The sequence below is a fragment of the Bufo gargarizans genome, chromosome 8 (assembly GCF_014858855.1).
Source record: "Bufo gargarizans isolate SCDJY-AF-19 chromosome 8, ASM1485885v1, whole genome shotgun sequence".
NCBI lineage: Eukaryota > Metazoa > Chordata > Amphibia > Anura > Bufonidae > Bufo > Bufo gargarizans.
In genome coordinates, this window is record NC_058087.1 from 144944709 (window position 1) to 144965244 (window position 20536).

The 20536-nt window shown below is 45.6% G+C and overlaps 1 protein-coding gene across 1 annotated transcript in view; it reads left to right on the forward strand.

Annotated features, from left to right (window-relative positions):
- The first annotated feature begins 4465 nt into the window (after positions 1 to 4465).
- PDXDC1 (pyridoxal dependent decarboxylase domain containing 1) overlaps positions 4466 to 20536 on the forward strand; it is a 68427-nt gene continuing 52356 nt past the window's right edge. The window contains exon 1 of the mRNA XM_044302793.1: positions 4466 to 4598. Within this exon, the coding sequence (XP_044158728.1) occupies positions 4572 to 4598 (27 nt within the window). The 5' untranslated portion in view covers positions 4466 to 4571. The remainder of the gene's footprint in view (positions 4599 to 20536) is intronic.

Consider the following 20536-nt stretch of genomic DNA (forward strand, 5'->3'; position numbering starts at 1 on the left):
CAGAGGTTTGTTAGAGAACATTAGTGATCAAACACCATCATAAAAACCAAGGAACACACCAGACAGGTCAGTGATAAAGTTGTGGAGAAGTGTAAAGCAGGGTTAGGTTATAAAAAAAAATATCCCAAGCTCTGAACATCTTACGGAGCACTGTTCAATCCATCATTGGAAAAAGTATGGCACAACTGCAGACCTACCAAGACATGGCCGTCCACCTAAACAGACGGCCCAGGCCAGGAGAGCACTAACCAGAGAAGTCCACACAGGACAGCTATATACATATGATACAGCCCACACAGGACAGCTATATACATATGATACAGCCCACACAGGACAGCTATATACATATGACACAGTACACACAGGACAGCTATATACATATGATACAGCCCACACAGGACAGCTATATACATATGATACAGCCCACACAGGACAGCTATATACATATGATACAGTCCACACAGGACAGCTATATACATATGATACAGTCCACACAGGACAGCTATATACATATGATACAGAACAGCTATATACATATGATACAGTCCACACAGGACAGCTATATACATATGATACAGTCCCCACAGGACAGCTATATACATATGATACAGAACAGCTATATACATATGATACAGTCCACACAGGACAGCTATATACATATGATACAGTCCCCACAGGACAGCTATATACATATGATACAATCCCTACAGGACAGCTATATACATATGATACAGTCCACACAGGACAGCTATATACATATGATACAGTCCACACAGGACAGCTATATACATATGATACAGTCCCCACAGGACAGCTATATACATATGATACAGTCCCCACAGGACAGCTATATACATATGATACAGTCCCCACAGGACAGCTATATACATATGATACAGTCCACACAGCACAGCTATATACATATGATACAGTCCACACAGGACAGCTATATACATATGATACAGTCCACACAGGACAGCTATATACATATGATACAGTCCACACAGGACAGCTATATACATATGACACAGTCCACACAGGACAGCTATATACATATGACACAGTCCACACAGGACAGCTATATACATATGATACAGTACACACAGGACAGCTATATACATATGGTATAGTACACACAGGACAGCTATATACATATGATACAGTCCACACAGGACAGCCATATACATATGATACAGTCCACACAGGACAGCTATATACATATGATACAGTCCACACAGGACAGCTATATACATATGATACAGTACACACAGGACAGCTATATACATATGATACAGTCCACACAGGACAGCTATATACATATGATACAGTCCACACACTCCTCAGTCCAATGTGCATACTTCTCCGTTCTCTCACAAGCTGAGACTTTCCCTCCCCGCCCCTTCTGCTCCTCCATTGGTTCTCACAACACTTCCTTGTCTCTGATTGGCTGTCATTTCTCTTCTTGCACACTTCCTTGTTGTAAATTCCCAGTCTGGACAGAAAGTTTGTGGAGGCTGAAGAATCCCCTCAGAAGCAGAGCCCTGCGTGTGACTGGATGCGGTGCTGAGGGTGCGGCAAATGGCTGCCGCTTTTATCATCACAAGCGCTAGTGAGCTGCCTCTCCGGCTCTTGTTATACACACTACAAGGCCCATGTACTGGTACAGACTTGTGGGCAGTGGCCAGCGGGGCTCAAGAGGCAGCTGCCTTGGCCCCCCAGGAGCTACTGGGCCCAGGGCAGCTGTGGCTTTTGCCCACGTTAAAGACGGCCCTGGGTTGGGCGATATCAAAAATATTCCCACAATAACGATATTAAGAAATTTATCGTGATAACGATAGTGCGATAAATAGCCATTTAGAAGAAAAAAAATGTGGGACAACAAGAAGACATTATACTGTATGGGGGCCACAAGGAGACATTATACTGTATGGGGGCCACAAGAAGACATTATAGTGTATGGGGGCCACAAGGAGACATTATACTGTATGGAGGATACAAGGAGACATTATACTGTATGGGGGCAACAAGGAGACATTTTACTGTATGGAGGATACAAGGAGACATTATAATGTGTGGAGGCCACAAGGAGACATTATACTGTATGGGGGCCACAAGGAGACATTATACTGTGTGGTGGCCACAAGGAGACATTATAATGTGTGGAGGCCACAAGGAGACATTATAATGTGTGGAGGCCACAAGGAGACATTATACTGTATGGTGGCCACAAGGAGACATTATACTGTGTGGTGGCCACAAGGAGACATTATACTGTGTGGTGGCCACAAGGAGACATTTTACTGTGTGGGGGCCACAAGGAGACATTTTACTGTGTGGGGGCCACAAGGAGACATTATACTGTGTGGTGGCCACAAGGAGACATTATACTGTGTGGGGGCCACAAGGAGACATTATACTGTGTGGTGGCCACAAGGAGACATTATACTGTGTGGGGGCCACAAGAAGACATTATACTGTATGGGGGCCACAAGGAGACATTATACTGTATGGAGGATACAAGGAGACATTTTACTGTATGGAGGATACAAGGAGACATTATACTGTATGGGGGCCACAAGGAGACATTATACGGTATGGTGGCCACAAGGAGACATTTTACTGTATGGAGGATACAAGGAGACATTATACTGTGTGGAGGCCACAAGGAGACATTATACTGTATGGTGGCCACAAGGAGACATTATACTGTATGGTGGCCACAAGGAGACATTATACTGTATGGTGGCCACAAGGAGACATAATACTGTATGGTGGCCACAAGGAGACATTATACTGTGTGGTGGCCACAAGGAGACATTATACTGTGTGGGGGCCACAAGGAGACATTATACTGTATGGGGGCCTCAAGGAGACATTATACTGTATGGGTGCCACAAGGAGACATTATACTGTATCGGGGCCACAAGGAGACATTGTACTGTATGGGGGCCACAAGGAGACATTATACTCTATGGAGGATACAAAGTGACATTATACTGTGTGGGGGCCACAAGGAGACATTTTACTGTATGGGGGCCACAAGGAGACATTATACTGTATAGGGGCCACAAGGAGACATTATACTGTATAGGGGCCACAAGGTGACATTATACTGTATGGGGGCCACAAGGAGACATTATACTGTATGGGGGCCACAAGGAGACATTATACTGTGTGGGGGCCACAAGGAGACATTTTACTGTATGGGGGCCACAAGGAGACATTTTACTGTATGGGGGCCACAAGGAGACATTATACTGTGTGGGGCTTCTACTGATGGGACTCCTGACAGGTATATTCGCCATCTCCCTCTATTGGGTAGAGATGAAGAGGCCTGGACAGGGGCTGCTGATGGGCCTCAGCGGATCTAGGCAGGAAGAGAGGACCCCTATATTTTCCCTCCTCCTCCCTTTCTCTCACTCCTTGGACAGGCCAGGGTCAGGAGAACTCAAGAGATCTGCATGGCCTCCCTCACTTGCTGCTGTGTGGCCATTTCCTGATTTTGTTGGGCAGGGTTAGGGTGAAATAGGAGCGAGAAGGATGCGGCCGCTGCGGGGACAGAACATGTGCCCCCTGTGCTGACAGATACCTGGGGTCCAGATTCAGAGGTCCCCAGTGCTCCCAGCTCTGTCCTCCCAGGCTCATTGGGAGTTGTATGGACTCCAGGATGCGATGCTGCAGCAGGTACAGGTCCCGGGCTTGGTGTCACTTTGGGGGGTGAGGTCATGGGGAAATAGTATGTAATGTATGCAGGACCTGGACGTATTAGAAGTGGTCGGCACACGTGCGACCGCTCCTATGATGTCATTAAATACCGCGGTTATTAGGAAACGGTATCGCCATATCGTTGTTTCTTAATACAGCGGTATACCGCAGACACCGGTATATCGCTCTACCCTAGCGTAACGTGAAAACATGTGGAAAAGTTCAAGGGGTATGAAAACTTAGCTAGATCACAGAGATATATGAGAGAGAGACTGACGGATAATGTATAGATAGAAAAATACACAGATATGAGAGAGAGAGAGAGATAGTTATGAGATAGATAGGAGAGAGAGATAGGAGATAGATAGATAGATAGACAGATAGAGAGATAGATAGTAGATATGTTTGATAGATAGATAGGTAGTAGATAATAGATAGATAGATAGATAGATAGATAGATAGATAGTAGATAAGAGATAGATAGATAGATAGATAGATAGGAGATAGATGTCGCCTCTCTCTCAGCACAGTTGTCACCAGCAATTCATCTGACAGAAGCCTCAGCCTCTGGACATTAAGCAGTTAAGTGACGTCCTCCACCCTGTCCCTGACGTTCTTGCTTTCAGGTGACAGCTGGAGTACGGCGGCTGACAGGGGCCACACTTCCTGCATTCGCCCGTCCTGCGTGCTCGTGTGCTCCCAGTAGTAGGCGCTGTGAACGCGCATTAGTGCTGCTTGGTAACGTCAGCGCTGCCAGCGTGGAGACCCAGGGCAGAGCGGAGCAGGAAAGGGAAGGCGGAAGTGCTGACAGGAGGACACTGCTCTGAGGAGGAATACAGCGACCTAGGCGGAGAGGAGAAGCCGACATGGAGAGACACGGAGCCTTCCCTCAGGTATGTGTATACATGTGTGTATGTGTGTGTGTACATGTACATGTGTGTGTGTGCGGCTGACACTGACAGACCCCGGTGGTCATTGCTGCCGAATCTGAAGCCATTTCTTAGTGTGTGGAATATTAGTGACGTGGGGATGAGTCAGGAGAATCCCCATTCCCTGTCTGACCCAGAGTTGTCAGCTTGATACCAGTCTGCAATCACAGACTACAGGCTGCCATAAAACAGCAGCCTGGATTCTGCTCAGGAGGCTGTGGGTTCTTCCATCTGTAAGGGGGCGTCTGACCACACTGGCCTCCTGGGGAGCTTGACACGTAAAGGGGGTGTCGGGTCAGAAAACCACGGCTGCTTCTATTCTAAGAACAGCGACACCACACAGTGGATTGGATTTATAAAAACTGATGTAAAGTAGAACTGGCTTAGTTTAGCCCATAGCAACCAATCAGATTCCTCCTTTTATTTTCCAAAGGAGATGTTAAAAATGAAAGGTGGAATCGGATTGGTTGCTATGGGCAACTAAGCCAGTTCTACTTTAGTCTATTTTCACACTAGCGTTTTGGTTTCCGTTTGTGAGATCCGTTCAGCGCTCTCACAAGCGGTCCAAAACGGATCAGTTTTGCCCTTAATGCATTCTGAATGGAAAAGGATCCGCTCAGAATGCATCAGTTCAGTCTCCATTCCGCTTTGGAGGTTGGACACCAAAACGCTGCTTGCAGCGTCCGTCCGTCTGACGAAACTGAGCCAAACAGGTCCGTCCTGACACACAATGAAAGTCAACAATTGGCACCAAACGCGAGTGTGAAAGTCGCCTAACACCAGTTTTGATAAATCTCCCCATAATCTTCAAATAAAAGTATTCCATGATGAAACAGAATCTGCCTCCATCCCCACACAGAACCGGGAGCACACAACTGATCAGGACAAAGCAGCAGCGTAAGAACCGGTAAACAGAACCCAAAAAGAGGGAATATGAGTCAGGAATAAAGCAATATAGACCACAGCTGCACCCAAGACCCCCAGCGCCGTTTCCTTCACCCCCCCCCCCCCCTACGGTGTCACTATTCTTAGCTTTTTTTGTTGTTGCATGTATACAACGCCATGTAGTATTGAGCCTTGCGTGTATAGGTATTCCAAGAACAGCGCCACACCTGTCCATAGGTTGTATGTGGTATTGCAGCCCAGTGCTCTTCACTGTAATGGAGCTTAGCTGCAATATTAGGCAGGACCCATGGACGGTGTGGCACTGTTTCTGGAAGAAAGCCTCCCTGCTTTTTGAACTACTGGACAACTCGTTTAAAGGGGTTGTCCAGGATTTGTGTAATGATTGTCTTATCCTAAGTCATCATTGTCAGTTCGGTGGGGGTCCGAGACCTGCCACCCCCTCTGATCAGCTGTTTGTAGAGGCCGTTGCTCTCCAGTTAGCTCTGCAGCTGCCTCACAGGTCACCAAGCACATGCTGTACATTGTACAGCGCCTGCGCTTGATATTTCGGCTCTGCCCCATTCACTTGAATAGGACCAAGCTGCGCCAACAGCACTCCAGACAAAAAAATAAATAAACAGGAGCCGTTGGCTCCCAAACGGAAAAATTTAGGGGCCAAATTGAAAAAAAAAAAAAATAATAATAATATATATATATATTTTTTTTTTTAAAAAGACTTGGAGAAGATGAGACGCAGGTCACAGTAATGAGCCAGCACTACATATTAGGGGTGTCACAATAACAAAATTTTGATTCCGTTTTGAAACCATAAAAAAGTATTGCGATACTTGATACCATTCGATACCACACAAAAAACACCATTCCACATTTTATGGAACGTCCGGCCCATAATAGAACAGTCCTATCCTATTTTTATTTTTGGGGGGACAAGGTGACACGGTTATTTTTTTTTTTTCTTTTACAATGTTTACCACATAGGAGATATTTTAATAGTTTAGACTTTTTGGACGTGGCGATATGTAATATGTTTATAAGTAAAATTGGGAAAGGGGGCGATTTATACTTAAAGGGGTTATCCCATCATAATGATCACTGTTAAATCTGTTAATGATTTGACAGTGATAATTTTTGTAAATATACTTGATTAACAAATTCCCACCGTTTAGGATAAAATTAATCCCCACTTACCTTATTGTTGTGACTCAGTCTCCCCTGGTTACGGCCACCGCTCTTCTCCAAATTCCCGATGGCTGCGCTTGCGCGGAAGACTCCTTCTTTTCTCCTGGCCGGTCCGCTCACTGTCCTGAACGCTCACGCTGCCACTCATGCGCGACGGTGACTTCTTCCCGGCCAGAATAGTACAGAGCTGCGAACGCGCACGCCGGCTCTGTACTATACTGGCCAGAAATAAGTCACCATGGTGGATGCGTGGCGGCGTGCGCGTTCAGTCCAGCGTGCGGCCCGGCCGGGAGAAGACTTCAATCAGGAGGAAGAGCGCCCCCAACCAGAATCCAGGAAGTGAACGGCGCGGTGGCAGCAGGTAAGTATAAAAAGTAAAAGTGGGATAACCCCTTTAATATTTTGGCGTTTGTTTTTTTATTTATTTATTTTTTTTTGCTTTTTTTTATTTATTTATTTATTTACTAACTGTTAGCCCCCTTGTGCAGCAATGTTTTTAATACTGGGATTGAAAGGGGGGGGGGGGGCGCACTGCGCCACTAATGATGTTAACTAATCCATTAATTCAAATACGGGAAGCGGGTACTGGCTGCAGAATCACATAGCCGGCACCCGACCTCTATAAGAGATGGCTGCGATCTGCGGCGGTTAATCACAGCTCCCTGTCATAGAGGTCGGGTGGCGGCTATGTGATTCTGCAGCCAGTACCCACTTCCCGTATTTGAATTAATGGGTTAACATCATTGGTGGCCCCTCCCCTCCTCTTCCCTTCTGTCTTTTCATTGGTGGCAGCGGCGGCACAGGGGGGAGGGAGAGACTGCTTCCTTCTCCCCTGTGCTGCTGAGCGAACGCCTGCGCTGTGGCAAGGAATAATTGGCTCCCATGCCCCGCAGCAATATTCAGCTACAGCGCGGCAGACCTGTCGCAAATGGCAACAAGGTTAAAAAGTCTTGTTGCCATCTGCGAATTTTAATGCGCATTGGGGACCATTTTGGTCGCCATCTGGAGCGCTGGCCTATGTCATGTGACCGATGAACATGACGTCACTGTCACGGTCCCTCAGGTGACTGATGTCAGGAAATCATGGAGACTGTTAGATTCCTCCACGCTCAGCCAAACAGCCTCCTTGATTTCTCTTGATTCAGTGTTGATAGGGTTAATGACCACTTCCCTTTTCTCATCTGTTGCTCAGTGGTCATCACTTCTACCCTTTATAGTCTCACCCCACCCTTCTGACTATGCGGTTGATAGCTTCATTTGGGTTTGGCTGAGCTGGTGAGAGATCCTCTCTGGTGTTCCTGCTCGTCTATACAGAAGTTAGGGTACTTTCACACTAGCGTTTTTCTTTTCCAGCATTGAGTTCCGTCCTAAAGGCTCAATACCAGAAAAAAACGGATCAGTTTTATCCCCATGCATTCTGAATGGAGAGCAATCTGTTCAGGATATCTTCAGTTCAGTCAAAATGACTGAACTGAAGACATCCTGATGCATCCTGAACAGATCAGGAAAAAGATAAAACCCCAGCATGCTGCAGTTTGATCCCAGGCCCAAAACACTGAACACTTGCCTGAATGCCGGCATTTTTTCCTGTAGGCATGTACTAGTGCCTGTCCTTTCGGTCTGCGCATGCGCAGACTTAAAAAAAAAATGTAAAAAAAATAAATGCCGGATCTGTCACCGGAAAGACAGATCTGGCATTTCAATGTATTTGTTATACGGATCGAATGCCATCAGTTTCCATACGTTTTGCCGGATCTGGCAGGCAGTTCCCGCAATGGAACTGCTTGCCGGATCACTCTGCTGCAAGTGTGAAAGTAGCCTTAAAGGGGTTCTGCAGTTTGTTTAAACTGATGATCTATCTTCTGGATACTACTGCTGGTAAGAGCTCTGGTCATATGAAGGGAGTCTGTTTTTGTTGGGGAAAGACGGGTCATTTCGTGAATATTTGTCCGTACATTCAGCATCAAGGTGTAAACAAAAACAAAAAAAACGCTTAATCCCCAAATTACTATTGGTGGTGTGGGTGGGGAGCAAGAAAATGTACTTTTGTCATTTACTGGTAGTACCCGATTTCTCCTGTCTGCTGAGGTGGCGCTAGAGTCCAAAACTGTGGAAGTTGAGGTATTTATCTACAGTGGGGCTGGGGTTAGCCTGATTGATGGACAGTTTGTTCGTATTCATGGGTTGACTACTAGTGCACTAGAGAGAAGCATTTCCGTCTTTGCAATTGATTCTGCACCTCTTACCCAAAAATGCAGGTGGTAAATTACATCCATTTAGGAGTGGGTGATTTTCATCAGAATCTGTCTTGTGTTATGTGTTTGGAGGGTCTGCCTGCTCCGATGGTTTTGGGCTTGCCATGGTTAAGCAAACATAACCCTACCATCGACTGGCAAGCAAGACAGATTCTCGATTGGAGTGTTTTTTGCATGGACAACTGTCTTAATGTCTAGTCAGCTGATCTATGTGAGTAATTTGGATGACATCTAGCGATGGGTGGGTGTTACCTGCAGTCTCTGGATTTTACTGGTTGAGCAGTATAGTGGGCGTATCTAATATGGTTATTTATATGCAGTGATTTTAATTGTTATACATGCTTGATAAAGGCTAGTCATAGCCGAAACGTCGCTGTTAATTTTATGCCTTGTCGTGAGGCGCTCGTTTGAATAAAGAGGATTTCGTGGATATGCTGCTGTGGCCTCCTACCTTTTCTAACTGTCTTAATGCGTCTTTCTCTGTGTTCTCCACTAAAGCTGTACCCTCGTTCATTTCCGAATTTTCTGATGTGTTTTCTGAGAGTGGTAACCAGGAGTTACCCCCGCATCGGGAGTATGATTGTCCCGTCAATCTTATTACTGGAGCTAAACTGCCCAAATCTCTGTTGTATAATCTTTCGGAGCCTGAAAGAAAGTCTATGTGAGAGTATATTACCAAGAGCTTGGCGAAGGGTCATATCAGACCATCCAAATCCCCAGTGGCTGCTGGGTTGTTCTTTGTATAAAAAATAAAAAAAAAGATGATACCCTTAGGCCTCTTTCACACGGGCGTCATGTTTTTTGCCCGGATAAGAGGCGGGTGCGTTGCGGGAAAATGCGCGATTTTTCTGCGCGAGTGCAAAACATTGTCATGCGTTTTGCACTTGCGTGAGAAAAATCGCGCATGTTTGGTACCCAGACCCGAACTTCTTCACAGAAGTTCGGGCTTGGGATTGATGTTCTGAAGATTGTATTATTTTCCCTTATAACATGGTTATAAGGGAAAATAATAGCATTCTGACTACAGAATGCTTTGTATAATAGTGCTGGAAGGGTTAAAAATAATAAAAAAGTTAACTCACCTTCTCCTCTTGTTCGCGCAGATGCCACTCTGTTCTTTAGCTGTGGACTGAATGACCTGAGGTGACGTCAGATCACATGCTCCAATCACATGGTCCATCACCATGGTGATGGAGCATGTGATCTGACGTCATCAAAGGTCCTTTAGCCCACAGATAAAGAACAGACCGGCATCTGCGCTAACAAGAGGAGAAGGTGAGTTAACTTTTTTATTATTTTTAACCCCTCCAGCACTATTATACAAAGCATTCTGTATTCAGAATGCTATTATTTTCCCTTATAACCATGTTATAAGGGAAAATAATACAGTGAATAGACTGTCACCTAGAACCCATGCGTGAAAATCGCACCGCATCCGCACTTGCTTGCGGATGCATGCGATTTTCACGCAACCCCATTCATTTCTATAGGGCCTGCGTTACGTGAAAAACGCACAAAGAGGAGCATGCTGCGATTTTCACGCAACGCACAAGTGATGCGTGAAAATCACCGCTCGTGTGCACAGTCTCATAGAAATGAATGGGTCAGGATTCAGTGCGGGTGCAATGCGTTCACCGCACGCATCGCACCCGCACGGAAAACTCGCCCGTGTGAAAGGGGCCTTAGACCATGTCTGGACTTCCGTGAGCTCAACCGTATTTCTGTCCGTTATCCTTACCCCCTTCCTTTGATTCCGGATTTAGTCAGATTGTCGGTGCCAAGATGTTCTCTAAATTGGGTCTGAGGGGACATATAATCTGGTAAGGGTCAGGGAGGCGGATGAATGGAAGACCACATTTAATACCACTGAGGGTCATTTTGAAAACCTGGTCATGCCCTTTGGGTTAAACAACGCTCCAGCGGTTTTTCAACACTTTATCAATGACATCTTTCATCATCTGATGGGGAGATTTCTTGTTGTATATCTGGATGACATACTAATTTATTCTCCAGACATGGAGACTCATAAGGATCACGTGAGACAGGTGTTACAGATCCTAAGAGAGAATAAATTGTATGCGAAGATGGAAAAATGTGTTTTTGCTGTTAAGGAAGTGCAATTTCTGGGTTAGCTGCTCTCACCCTCACGTTTTCGTATGGATCCCAAGAAAGTCTGTGGGGTGTTGTACTGGAATCGAAAATCTGAAAGCGATTATGCGTTTTTTGGGATTCACAAACTACTACCATAAATTAATCTTGAACTATTCAACTGTGGTTAAACCTTTAACAGACATGACTTGGGAGGGGGTCGATTTCTCTGTTTGCTCTGAGGCGGCATTACAAGCCTTTTCTGCTGTGAAGGAATATTTTACTTCAGCCCCTATTCTGGTGCAACCGGACGTGTCTCAGCCATTCATTGTAGAGGTTGACGCATCCGAGGTAGGGGTGGGAGCAGTTTTGTCGCAAGGTCCTTCACCTAGTAAATGGCGCCCATGTGCCTTTTTTCTCTAAAAAAAAACTTTCGACTGCTCAAAGAAATTATGATGTGGTGTCATTGGGAATTGCTGGCCATTGAGTTGGCTTTTGAAGAATGGCGACATTGGTTGGAAGGAGCCATTCATCCTATTACGTTAATTACTGATCACAAAAATCTGGCTTAGGCCTCTTTCACGCTACCGTGTGGCTATTTCAGTGTTTTGCGGTCTGTTTTTCACGGATCCGTTGTTCCGTTTTTTGTTTCTGTTGTGTTTCCGTTCCGTTTTTTCCATATGGCATATACAGTAATTACATATAAAAAATTGGGCTGGGCATAACATTTTCAATAGATGGTTCCGCAAAAACGGAACTGATACGGAAGGCATACGGATGCAGTTTTTTTCGTGGACCAATTGACTTGAATGGAGCCACGGAACGTGGTTTGCGGGCAATAATAGGACATGTTCTATCTTTCAACGGAACGGAAAAACGGAATGCATACGGAGTACATTCCGTTTTTTTGCGGAACCATTGAAATGAATGGTTCCGGTTACTGAACGCAAGAACCGTCCCGCAAAATGGAAAAAAAACGGTAGTGTGAAAGAGGCCTTACCTTGAGTCGGCTAAACCACTGAATCCAAGTCAGGCCAGATGGTCGCTGTTTTTCAACAGATTTAACTTCATTGTTACCTACCGCCCTGGGGTTAAGAACGTCAAGGCGGATGCTTTGTTGCGCAGCTTTTCCTGGGGGGATTCTAAAGATCCTAGCCTTATTTTGTCTGAAGGGGTAGTCATATCTGCCCTATATCCTGATCTTGAGGCTAAGGTGTTGGGAGGCCCAAGAGGATGCACCAGACTCTTCTTCTTCTTCAGGGAAATTGTTTGTTCCTTCAGACTTGCGTCATAAGTAGGGATCGACCGATTATCGGATTTGTCGATATTATCGGCCGATATTCAGGATTTTGACCGCTATCGGCATTTATTGTGCCGATATTCCGATAGCGTATGGGGAACACAGATCGCACTGCTGACAGCGCTCTGTGTTCCCCTTAGCAGCACAGAGGAGAAGGAGCAGTGTCTCCTCCCCCTGTGCTGCTGCTGCTGCCGCCAATGAAAGGACAGGGAACAAGAGGAGGGGAGGAGCTATGGCCACTGCGCCACCACTAAAGCTTAATCTCTCATTTATTCATATACAGGAGGCGGGAGCTGGCTGCGCAGAATCACATAGCCGTCTCCCGGCCTCTATGAGCGGTAGCTGCGATCTGCGGTAGTTAACTCCTCAGGTGCCGAGGATCGCAGCTACTGCTCATAGAGGTCGGGAGCCGGCTATGTGATCCTGCAGCTCCCGCCTCCTGTATATGAATAAATGAGAGATTAAGCTTCATTGGTGGCGCAGTGCGCCCCCCCAAGCCCCCCAGTATTAGACATTGGTGGCGATTGCGCCCCCCCAGTATTAAGCATTGGTGGCGCAAATAAAAAGCATTGATGGCGCAAATAAAAATAAAAACACCAAAATATTAAGTATAAATGAAAAAGAAAGATTTACAAAAAAAAAATACACATTAACAATAAACATTAATTTTCAGCAGATTTGTGGGAATTTTTTATTTATTTTTTCAAAAATGAAAATTCCCAGAATATCGGTATAAATTATCGGCTATCGGCCTGAAAGTTCACAAATTATCGGTATCGGCCCTAAAAAATCAATATCGGTCAATCCCTAGTCATAAGGTATTTGAGGAACATCACTGTACTGTCTTGGCTGGACACCCTGGGAGTAGATCCACTGTCGATCTCATCTCGCACAGATTTTGGTGGCCGGGGCTGCGTAAGTGTGTTAAGAACTATGTGTGAGCCTGTTGTACCTGTGCTCGTGCTAAGGTGACACATACACTGCCTTCTGGATCTCTTCTCCGTTACACATCCCGTCCAGACCTTAGACGCATTTGCCCATGGTCTTTATCACGGATTTACCGAATTCTTCTGAAAAAAACGTGATCCTGGTGGTAGTTGACCCGTTTAGCAAAATGGCGCATTTTATAGCATTGCATGATCTACCTAATGCCAAGACTCTTGCACAGGTGTTTGTCGATAACATTGTGAAACTACATGGCATTCCCTCTGATGTGTCTGATCGGGGGACTCGGCTTGTTTCCAGATTCTGGAAGGCTTAATGTACTCGACTGGGGGTACAATTGTCCTTTTTCTTCGGCTTTTCATCCTCAGTTAAACAGACAGACGGAGCACACCAATCAGAATCTGGAGACTTACTTGAGATGTTTTGTTTCGGAGAACCAGGAGCAGTGGTCTTCATTCTTGTCGTTAGCTGAGTTTGCCATTAATAACCATAGACAGGAGTACATTGATAAGTCACTGTTTTTTGGGGCATATGGATTCCAACCACAGTTTGGCACATTTTCTGGTTCTCAAACTTCCGGTATTCCTGAGAAGGAACGATTTTCCTCTTTTGTCTTCAATTTGGCGGAAAATTCAAAATAACCTGAAACAGATAGGCAACAGGTATAAGCGTGTGGCTGACAGGAGACGTATGAGTGGTCCGGACCTGAAAGTGGGTGATTCTGTGTGGCTGTCAGAATAAACATTAAAGGGAGTCCGTCACCTCCATATGGCCATATACAGTGCTTACATGGCTCTGTAGCACACCTACACAGGATTGTAACACGGTACCTTTGTGCTTTTCTTTAGACTTGCACCAGCAGGAAAAACGAAGTTTAATTCATATGCAAATGAGCACAAGTGCCCAGGGGCGGCATTCAGTGTGTAGGTGCCCAGGCTGCTCTGCCTTCTTCTCACTTTACTCCTCCCCAGCCTCTTCCTTTGCCCGCCCTCCAAGTCTCTTGCCTCATCGATAGGTCCGGACTTGAGGGCGGGCAAAGGAGGAGGCTGGGGGGGAGTAAAGTGAAAAGAAGGCAGAGCAGCCTGGGCACCTAACACTGAACGCCGCCCCTGGGCACTTGCGAGTGCTCATTTGCATATGAATTAAACTTCGTTTTTCCTGCTGGTGCAAGTCTAAAGACAAAGACAAAGGTACCGTTACAATCCTGTATAGGTGTGCTACAGAGCCATGTAAGCACTGTATATGGCCATATGGAGGTGACAGACTCCCTTTAAGCTTAAGGTACCTTCTTGGAAGTTAGGCCCAACATTTATTGGTCCATATAAGATCACTGCCATTGTTAACTATTAGCCTTCCGTCTTGAACTTCCTCAGGCTTTGAAAATTCATAATGTATTTTATAAGTCATTGTTGAAGAAATGTGTCAAACCTGTTGAGCCGTCCTCCTTGCCTCCCGCTCCTGTCATGGTGGACGGTAATTTAGAATTTCAAATCAGCAGGATTGTGAACTCCCGAGTTCTCCATAGATCCCTCCAGTATCTTGTCCACTGTAAGGGTTACGGACCAGAGGAGAGGATGTGGTTTCCATCGTCCGATCAGACTGATACCGATCAGATATTGATGACCTAACAAATTTTTTTACAAGAAAAGTAAAATTAAAGGGGTTCTCTGGCTATTTCACCTAAGCAGTAGTTTGCACTAACCTGCAGAAGAAAGATCTTTGACATAGTACAGGGTGGCATATAAAAAAGTAGCCCTTCTCCAGCAATAGTATGACGAGAAGAATGAGCAAGCGGATACGTTATTAGAATACTATCCAGACTCTGAAGACAACGTTTGTTGGTTTTGTTCCTGAGTACACTCACGATTTGCTTTTCCAGGGAGAACACCATCTTTTTGACACAATAGGCCACTTTTACCAAACTGAATAGTAAATCAGTCTTAGTTGCCCATAGCAACCAATTAGACCTCAGCTGTCCGTTCCTACAGGGCTCTGAAAAAATGAAAGCTGAGCTCTGATTGGTTGCTATGAGCAACTAAGACTGATTTACTATTAGGCAGGTTGACTGGGAGATATTGGAGGCGGGCTACTTTTTCGCGGGCCACCTTGTATATACTTGGTTCACTGTGGGGGGCATTAATATATACTTAGTTCACTGTGGGGGGCATTTATATATACTGAGGGCACTGTGGGGGGCTCATTATATATACTGGGGGCATATATATACACACTCTGGGGGCACTGTGGCGGTATTAATATATACTGAGGGAACTGTGGGGGGGCATTTATATATTCTGTGGGGACTGGGAGCCTAAAGAGGCCCTGGAAAAGAAATGAAAGAGGCCCCATGTTGTAGTTGAGTCCAAATTGACAGAAGGTGGGCAACATAAGTAGAAAGAGACAACAGAAGTAGGTGGGACCAGCAATACTGTAGTGCGATGCCATAGCGTAGCAGAAAATACAGCCCTATCATCAGGACGGTGATGCAGTTGAATTCAGGAGGGCACCTGAGGATGCTGGTCAGATGGATAAGTACCTGATGTACCTAGCATTATTAATGGTGAGAGCATCAGGGCGTCATGCACCTAGTCAGTGGTCGTGAGGAGGGCTTGGGTGTCCCCCTGGGCATCGCCCCGTGGGGAAATTTCCCTGTAGGGTGTATGGCCAGTCTGCCCCTGGTGGGGGGGCATATTATACATACTAAGGGAACTGTGGGGGGGCATATTATATATACTGAGGGAACTGTAAGGGCATATTATATATACTGAGGGAACTGTAAGGGGGGCATATTATATATACTGAGGGAACTGTAAGGGGGGCATATTATATAAACTCAGGGCACTGTGGGGGGCGTATTATATATACCCAGTGGTGCACCTAGCCTTTCTGCTGCCTGAGGCAAAAACTGAAATGGCTACCCCGCCCCATGCCAATTTCTTAACCTAACCCCTTTGCCACAATGAAAGCGCTCATTGCCCATGGCCCTTCTGATTCCCCTCTCTTGCCCCTTCCTGGTGCTGCCTGAGGCGATCGCCTCCCCTGGCCTCATTGGTGGTGCACCCCTGTATGTACTGAGGGAACTGTGGGGGGCATATTATATATACTAAGGGCACTGTGGGGGTTGGCTTAAAAAATAGTGAAGGGGATGCAGCATTACACCGATTTCTGGGACCCCCAACAAATCATAAAGTGATGGCATCTCCTATGGACATGTCATCGCTATAAGGATAGGAAAACCTCTAATCCAAATATCTGTGAACATTTACCCTGTAATTAGCTCCAGGACAGGGGTGAACCAGTACGGCCGGCCTAACGTCCCTGCACCTGCTGGTCTGGAAACGCCCAAGCTATTGATTGTAATGTTCAGTAATGCTAAACCTGCTCACCTCCCAGCTTCCCATTGTTTGATATAGTCGCCTTCTTCTTCTCTGTTCTACGTGGAGAGCGGTGACATTTCATGTGGAGTAATATGACCTGGTGTTGAAGATGAGCAGCCACAGGAGCTGTGCTGGATCCATTTTCAAGCCGATACTTGGAGAATCGTGATGGACCCTGTTGAGTTTACTGGGGTCTGTCAGGGTTCTGTTACTTGCAGTCAAAAATACTTCAGGGCCAGATAATTACTGGCTCACCTTTATGACAACCAAATGTCTATGTAGTCCAGCAAGCCACTAAGATAAGGAACAGTCTGCATGGCGGGGGATTTTTTATTTTTTTTTGGGGGGGGGGGTTGTCTAATTTCTATTTTTTTTGCCCGAAAAAGTAGCACTTGCCTTTTTAATCCTCCACCGATCCAGCACGCGTGTTACGGCACACATCCCTGTCTTGTAGTCAGAATTGTCAGGATCTCCATGTCCCCTCTGTATGCTGGATGATGTTGAACTGGGATGGGACATGTAAAAGGGGATATTAATTATAGATTTTTGGGTAATCTCAATAATTAATCATAAATAGGCGTGAGTTGTTTATTGATGACTCCGCCTATTTATACCTTAAATGGATTCTGTCACCTCTTTTTACCCTATAGAGATGCGGACATGCACGGCTAGTTTGCCGCTAGAATATCCGCATCTCTGTAGGGTAAAAAGAGGTGACAGAATCCATTTAAAAGAAACTAACTCTGTTGCACTTACACTTTTTCCCTGAACTACGTGCGTTCTACTACTACTGCAGCGGCGACTACTACAATAAATGTCTATACGCTGTACTTTGCATAATAAAAGGAATTTATTAAAACAATTACACATCTACAGTCTATTATTGCTATAATTATATATATATCAATGGACATATAAATATATATACTTATAATCGCACACAGTAATACATTAACAACACAATACTAACAGCACTATAATAATACGCCTAAATACTCTAGCACATAATACAATATAATTCACAATTCCACCCCAAACTCTACCTAAAAATACACTTAAACTCACACACACGTTATATCAGCAGCAGCCCACCCAACCTGGCTATGTACTGACCCTACGCATAAAGGGGTATTATGGCTTACGATTGCCAGGGCAGCTGAACGAAGCCAATAAGAATCGTTCATAGTTCGTACGGAAAGAGTTTTCTAGTATTGTTGACGTAGCCTTAGGGGAGGTCATTAACAGCAGATCGATGGGGGTCCGATTCCCAGCATCCCCCGCATATCAGCTGCTTTCAGCACTAGGCACTGGTACTACACCGCTTCATACACTGCAGTAACCAGTCCCGGCCACTACTCAGCTTGCCAAGCTGTGACTGGTTTCTGAAAACAGCTGATCGGCGGGGGTGCCGGGAGGTGGACCTCCCCCCTGACCTGATTATTGATTGCCTATCCTATCGATAAGTAAGTCCTACAAAACCCCTTCAAATATAATATACCCTGTGCATGCTACTTGCTGGCGTTGTACTTAAAGGGGTTCTGCAGCTCTTCCTCTGACCCCCGCCAATCAGATGCTCATGATTTATCCAGAAAATCTACACAAACAATTGACGTGCAGCGAATTTCAAAATAAGGTCAATTTCAACGTGGAAACTTTCCGCACCGCGTACATGACATTTTGAAAATCTAATTTTGCCGGGTACTGTAATACACTTCGGATTTTCAACGCGAAAGTCAGCACGGAAAATCCGTGTATAAGGGCTCATGCACACTGCCGTTGCCCTGCAAAGCCCGTATTGTGGCCCGCAAACAGCGGGTTCGCAATATACAAGCATCGGCTGTGTGTGCAATGCATCGCGGATGCAGAGTTGAATTGGTCTCTCCGCCTGCGCCAGCGGAACGGACAACGCACATGAGCCCTAATAGCCTCCTTCTAGTCCTTTCCTAATGTGCCAGTTCAGTCTGCCATGCTGACGGATCTCTTGTACGGACCTTCTGACAGATGATTGATCTGCTGCATACCGGACGATACTTGCCTCAGGTGTACTGCAGGAATGTGAGCCGCAGAGGTACAGCTGTGCCCGTGATGCCCGTCACTGCTGTGCAATGCTTCATGTACATATGGTAATTCTTTCCTTTAGCACTCATGCCAACATCAGTAACATAAGCGGGGAATACACCTTGGCAGTGAGACTACATTTTCACAGTTACACTTGGACAGCATCCAAGTGCCAGCCCCAGCATAGCGGGCATACCATTCCTCACCAGTCACACTGTTAGGCCCCTTTCACACGAGCAAGTACTTTTCCCGGCTGTAAACATTATCGGCACATTGTAGAGCCGAATAAAACAGATCGACCACTTCCTCTTCCTTCTTCAGACCGGCTATGCTCCCTGCTCTGCGGTTCCTATAATCTGCCTTTACCTGAATTATTCATCTTTTCCTCGTCTGTATGTAGGTCACTGCATTTTCCGCTTTTTACAATACCTATGCGGCAGTTTTGTGCAGAGGTATTGTAAGGATAAGCTTGTGGGTGTAGCAGAGCTGAGTGTGTACTTGGCAACCCATTGTGATGTGTGTCTTAGGCCTCATGACTGTATGTGTTTTACGGTCCACGAATAGTGGATCTGCAAAATTCGGATTTTTGCAGAACAGACGGTTGCGGAAAGCACACAGATCATCCACGTGCCTTTTGCATCTGTATGTCCGTTTACCACAGACCCGTTGAAGTCAGTTGGTCTGCAAAAAAAGATGGTAAGTTTAGTTGCACAGGATGGTAATAATCTGGGCACAATGTAGGCGCCTGCCCTGCCGCTCCCAAATGGTGAGGAAGTCATAAAAATCCCTGTGTAACAAACTAACAAAGTTGTGAAAAGGGATCTTGCGACTTTTTTGTGCCAAAAACTGGTGTAGTGATCTTTGTAAATGACCCCCCACTGTGTACATGAGTTAAGGAAAATCTCATTACCTTTGCAGGTACTATATTTTCTGCACATAATCTGTACTATGTGTACATACCCTTCACACAGGTCTATATTCACAAACAGAATTTCCTTACTGTTTTTGTGTGGATTTCTCTGAGTTTCTGCACCCAAATCTGCTAGTGTTATTTGCGGATTTATGCAGTTTTTCATTGCAAAGGGTGAAATGCACATGGATTCCTGGGAAAACCGCAGCATAGTACAATACCAGCAAAATGTATGAGACATTTTTTTCTGTGCACTACTTTTTTGCGGTGCAGAGGCACGGACAGAAAACCCACGAAAACGCTCTGTACTGCTTCCGATCTGTGCCTCCGTTCCGCACCACACCTCACCATATCTTCCAGATTGCGGACCCATTATCTGCGGATCCATGATATGGTGCACAGTATGGGCACAGACCTGCTATGGCCATGTGCATAAGGCCTTACTGCACAAGCACAGGGCAGAGGAGTTTGACTACAGCATCGTGCACCCTGCTGATCCATCCAGCATCAGTGGGGCTGGGGAAATGGCAGTCCAGCGCTCGGCTGTTTCTTAAAAGACTCGTCTGAAGGCAGTGTGAAGATTATATGTGCAAATACTACGCCTGGCTTTATAAATAGTGTGGTAAAGTGTATGGGAAAAGTCTTGGAAGGGGTGTATATCTCACCCAGATTCCTCAACTGGGTGAGGTAAGTAAAATCCAGAAAAGCTAAAGTGGTTTCAGATAGGTGTAGATTGCTGAGACAGGTTTATTTAAAAGTTCAAGGGCTGGATTTTATTTGGACTGGGAAGGTAGGTTTGGTAGTGGGACCTCCCCAGTCCAGGGCAGATTTTCCCCTAGCCTGAGGGATCCCCAGGTGTAGCCAGCTGGGATCGTTAGGGGAAA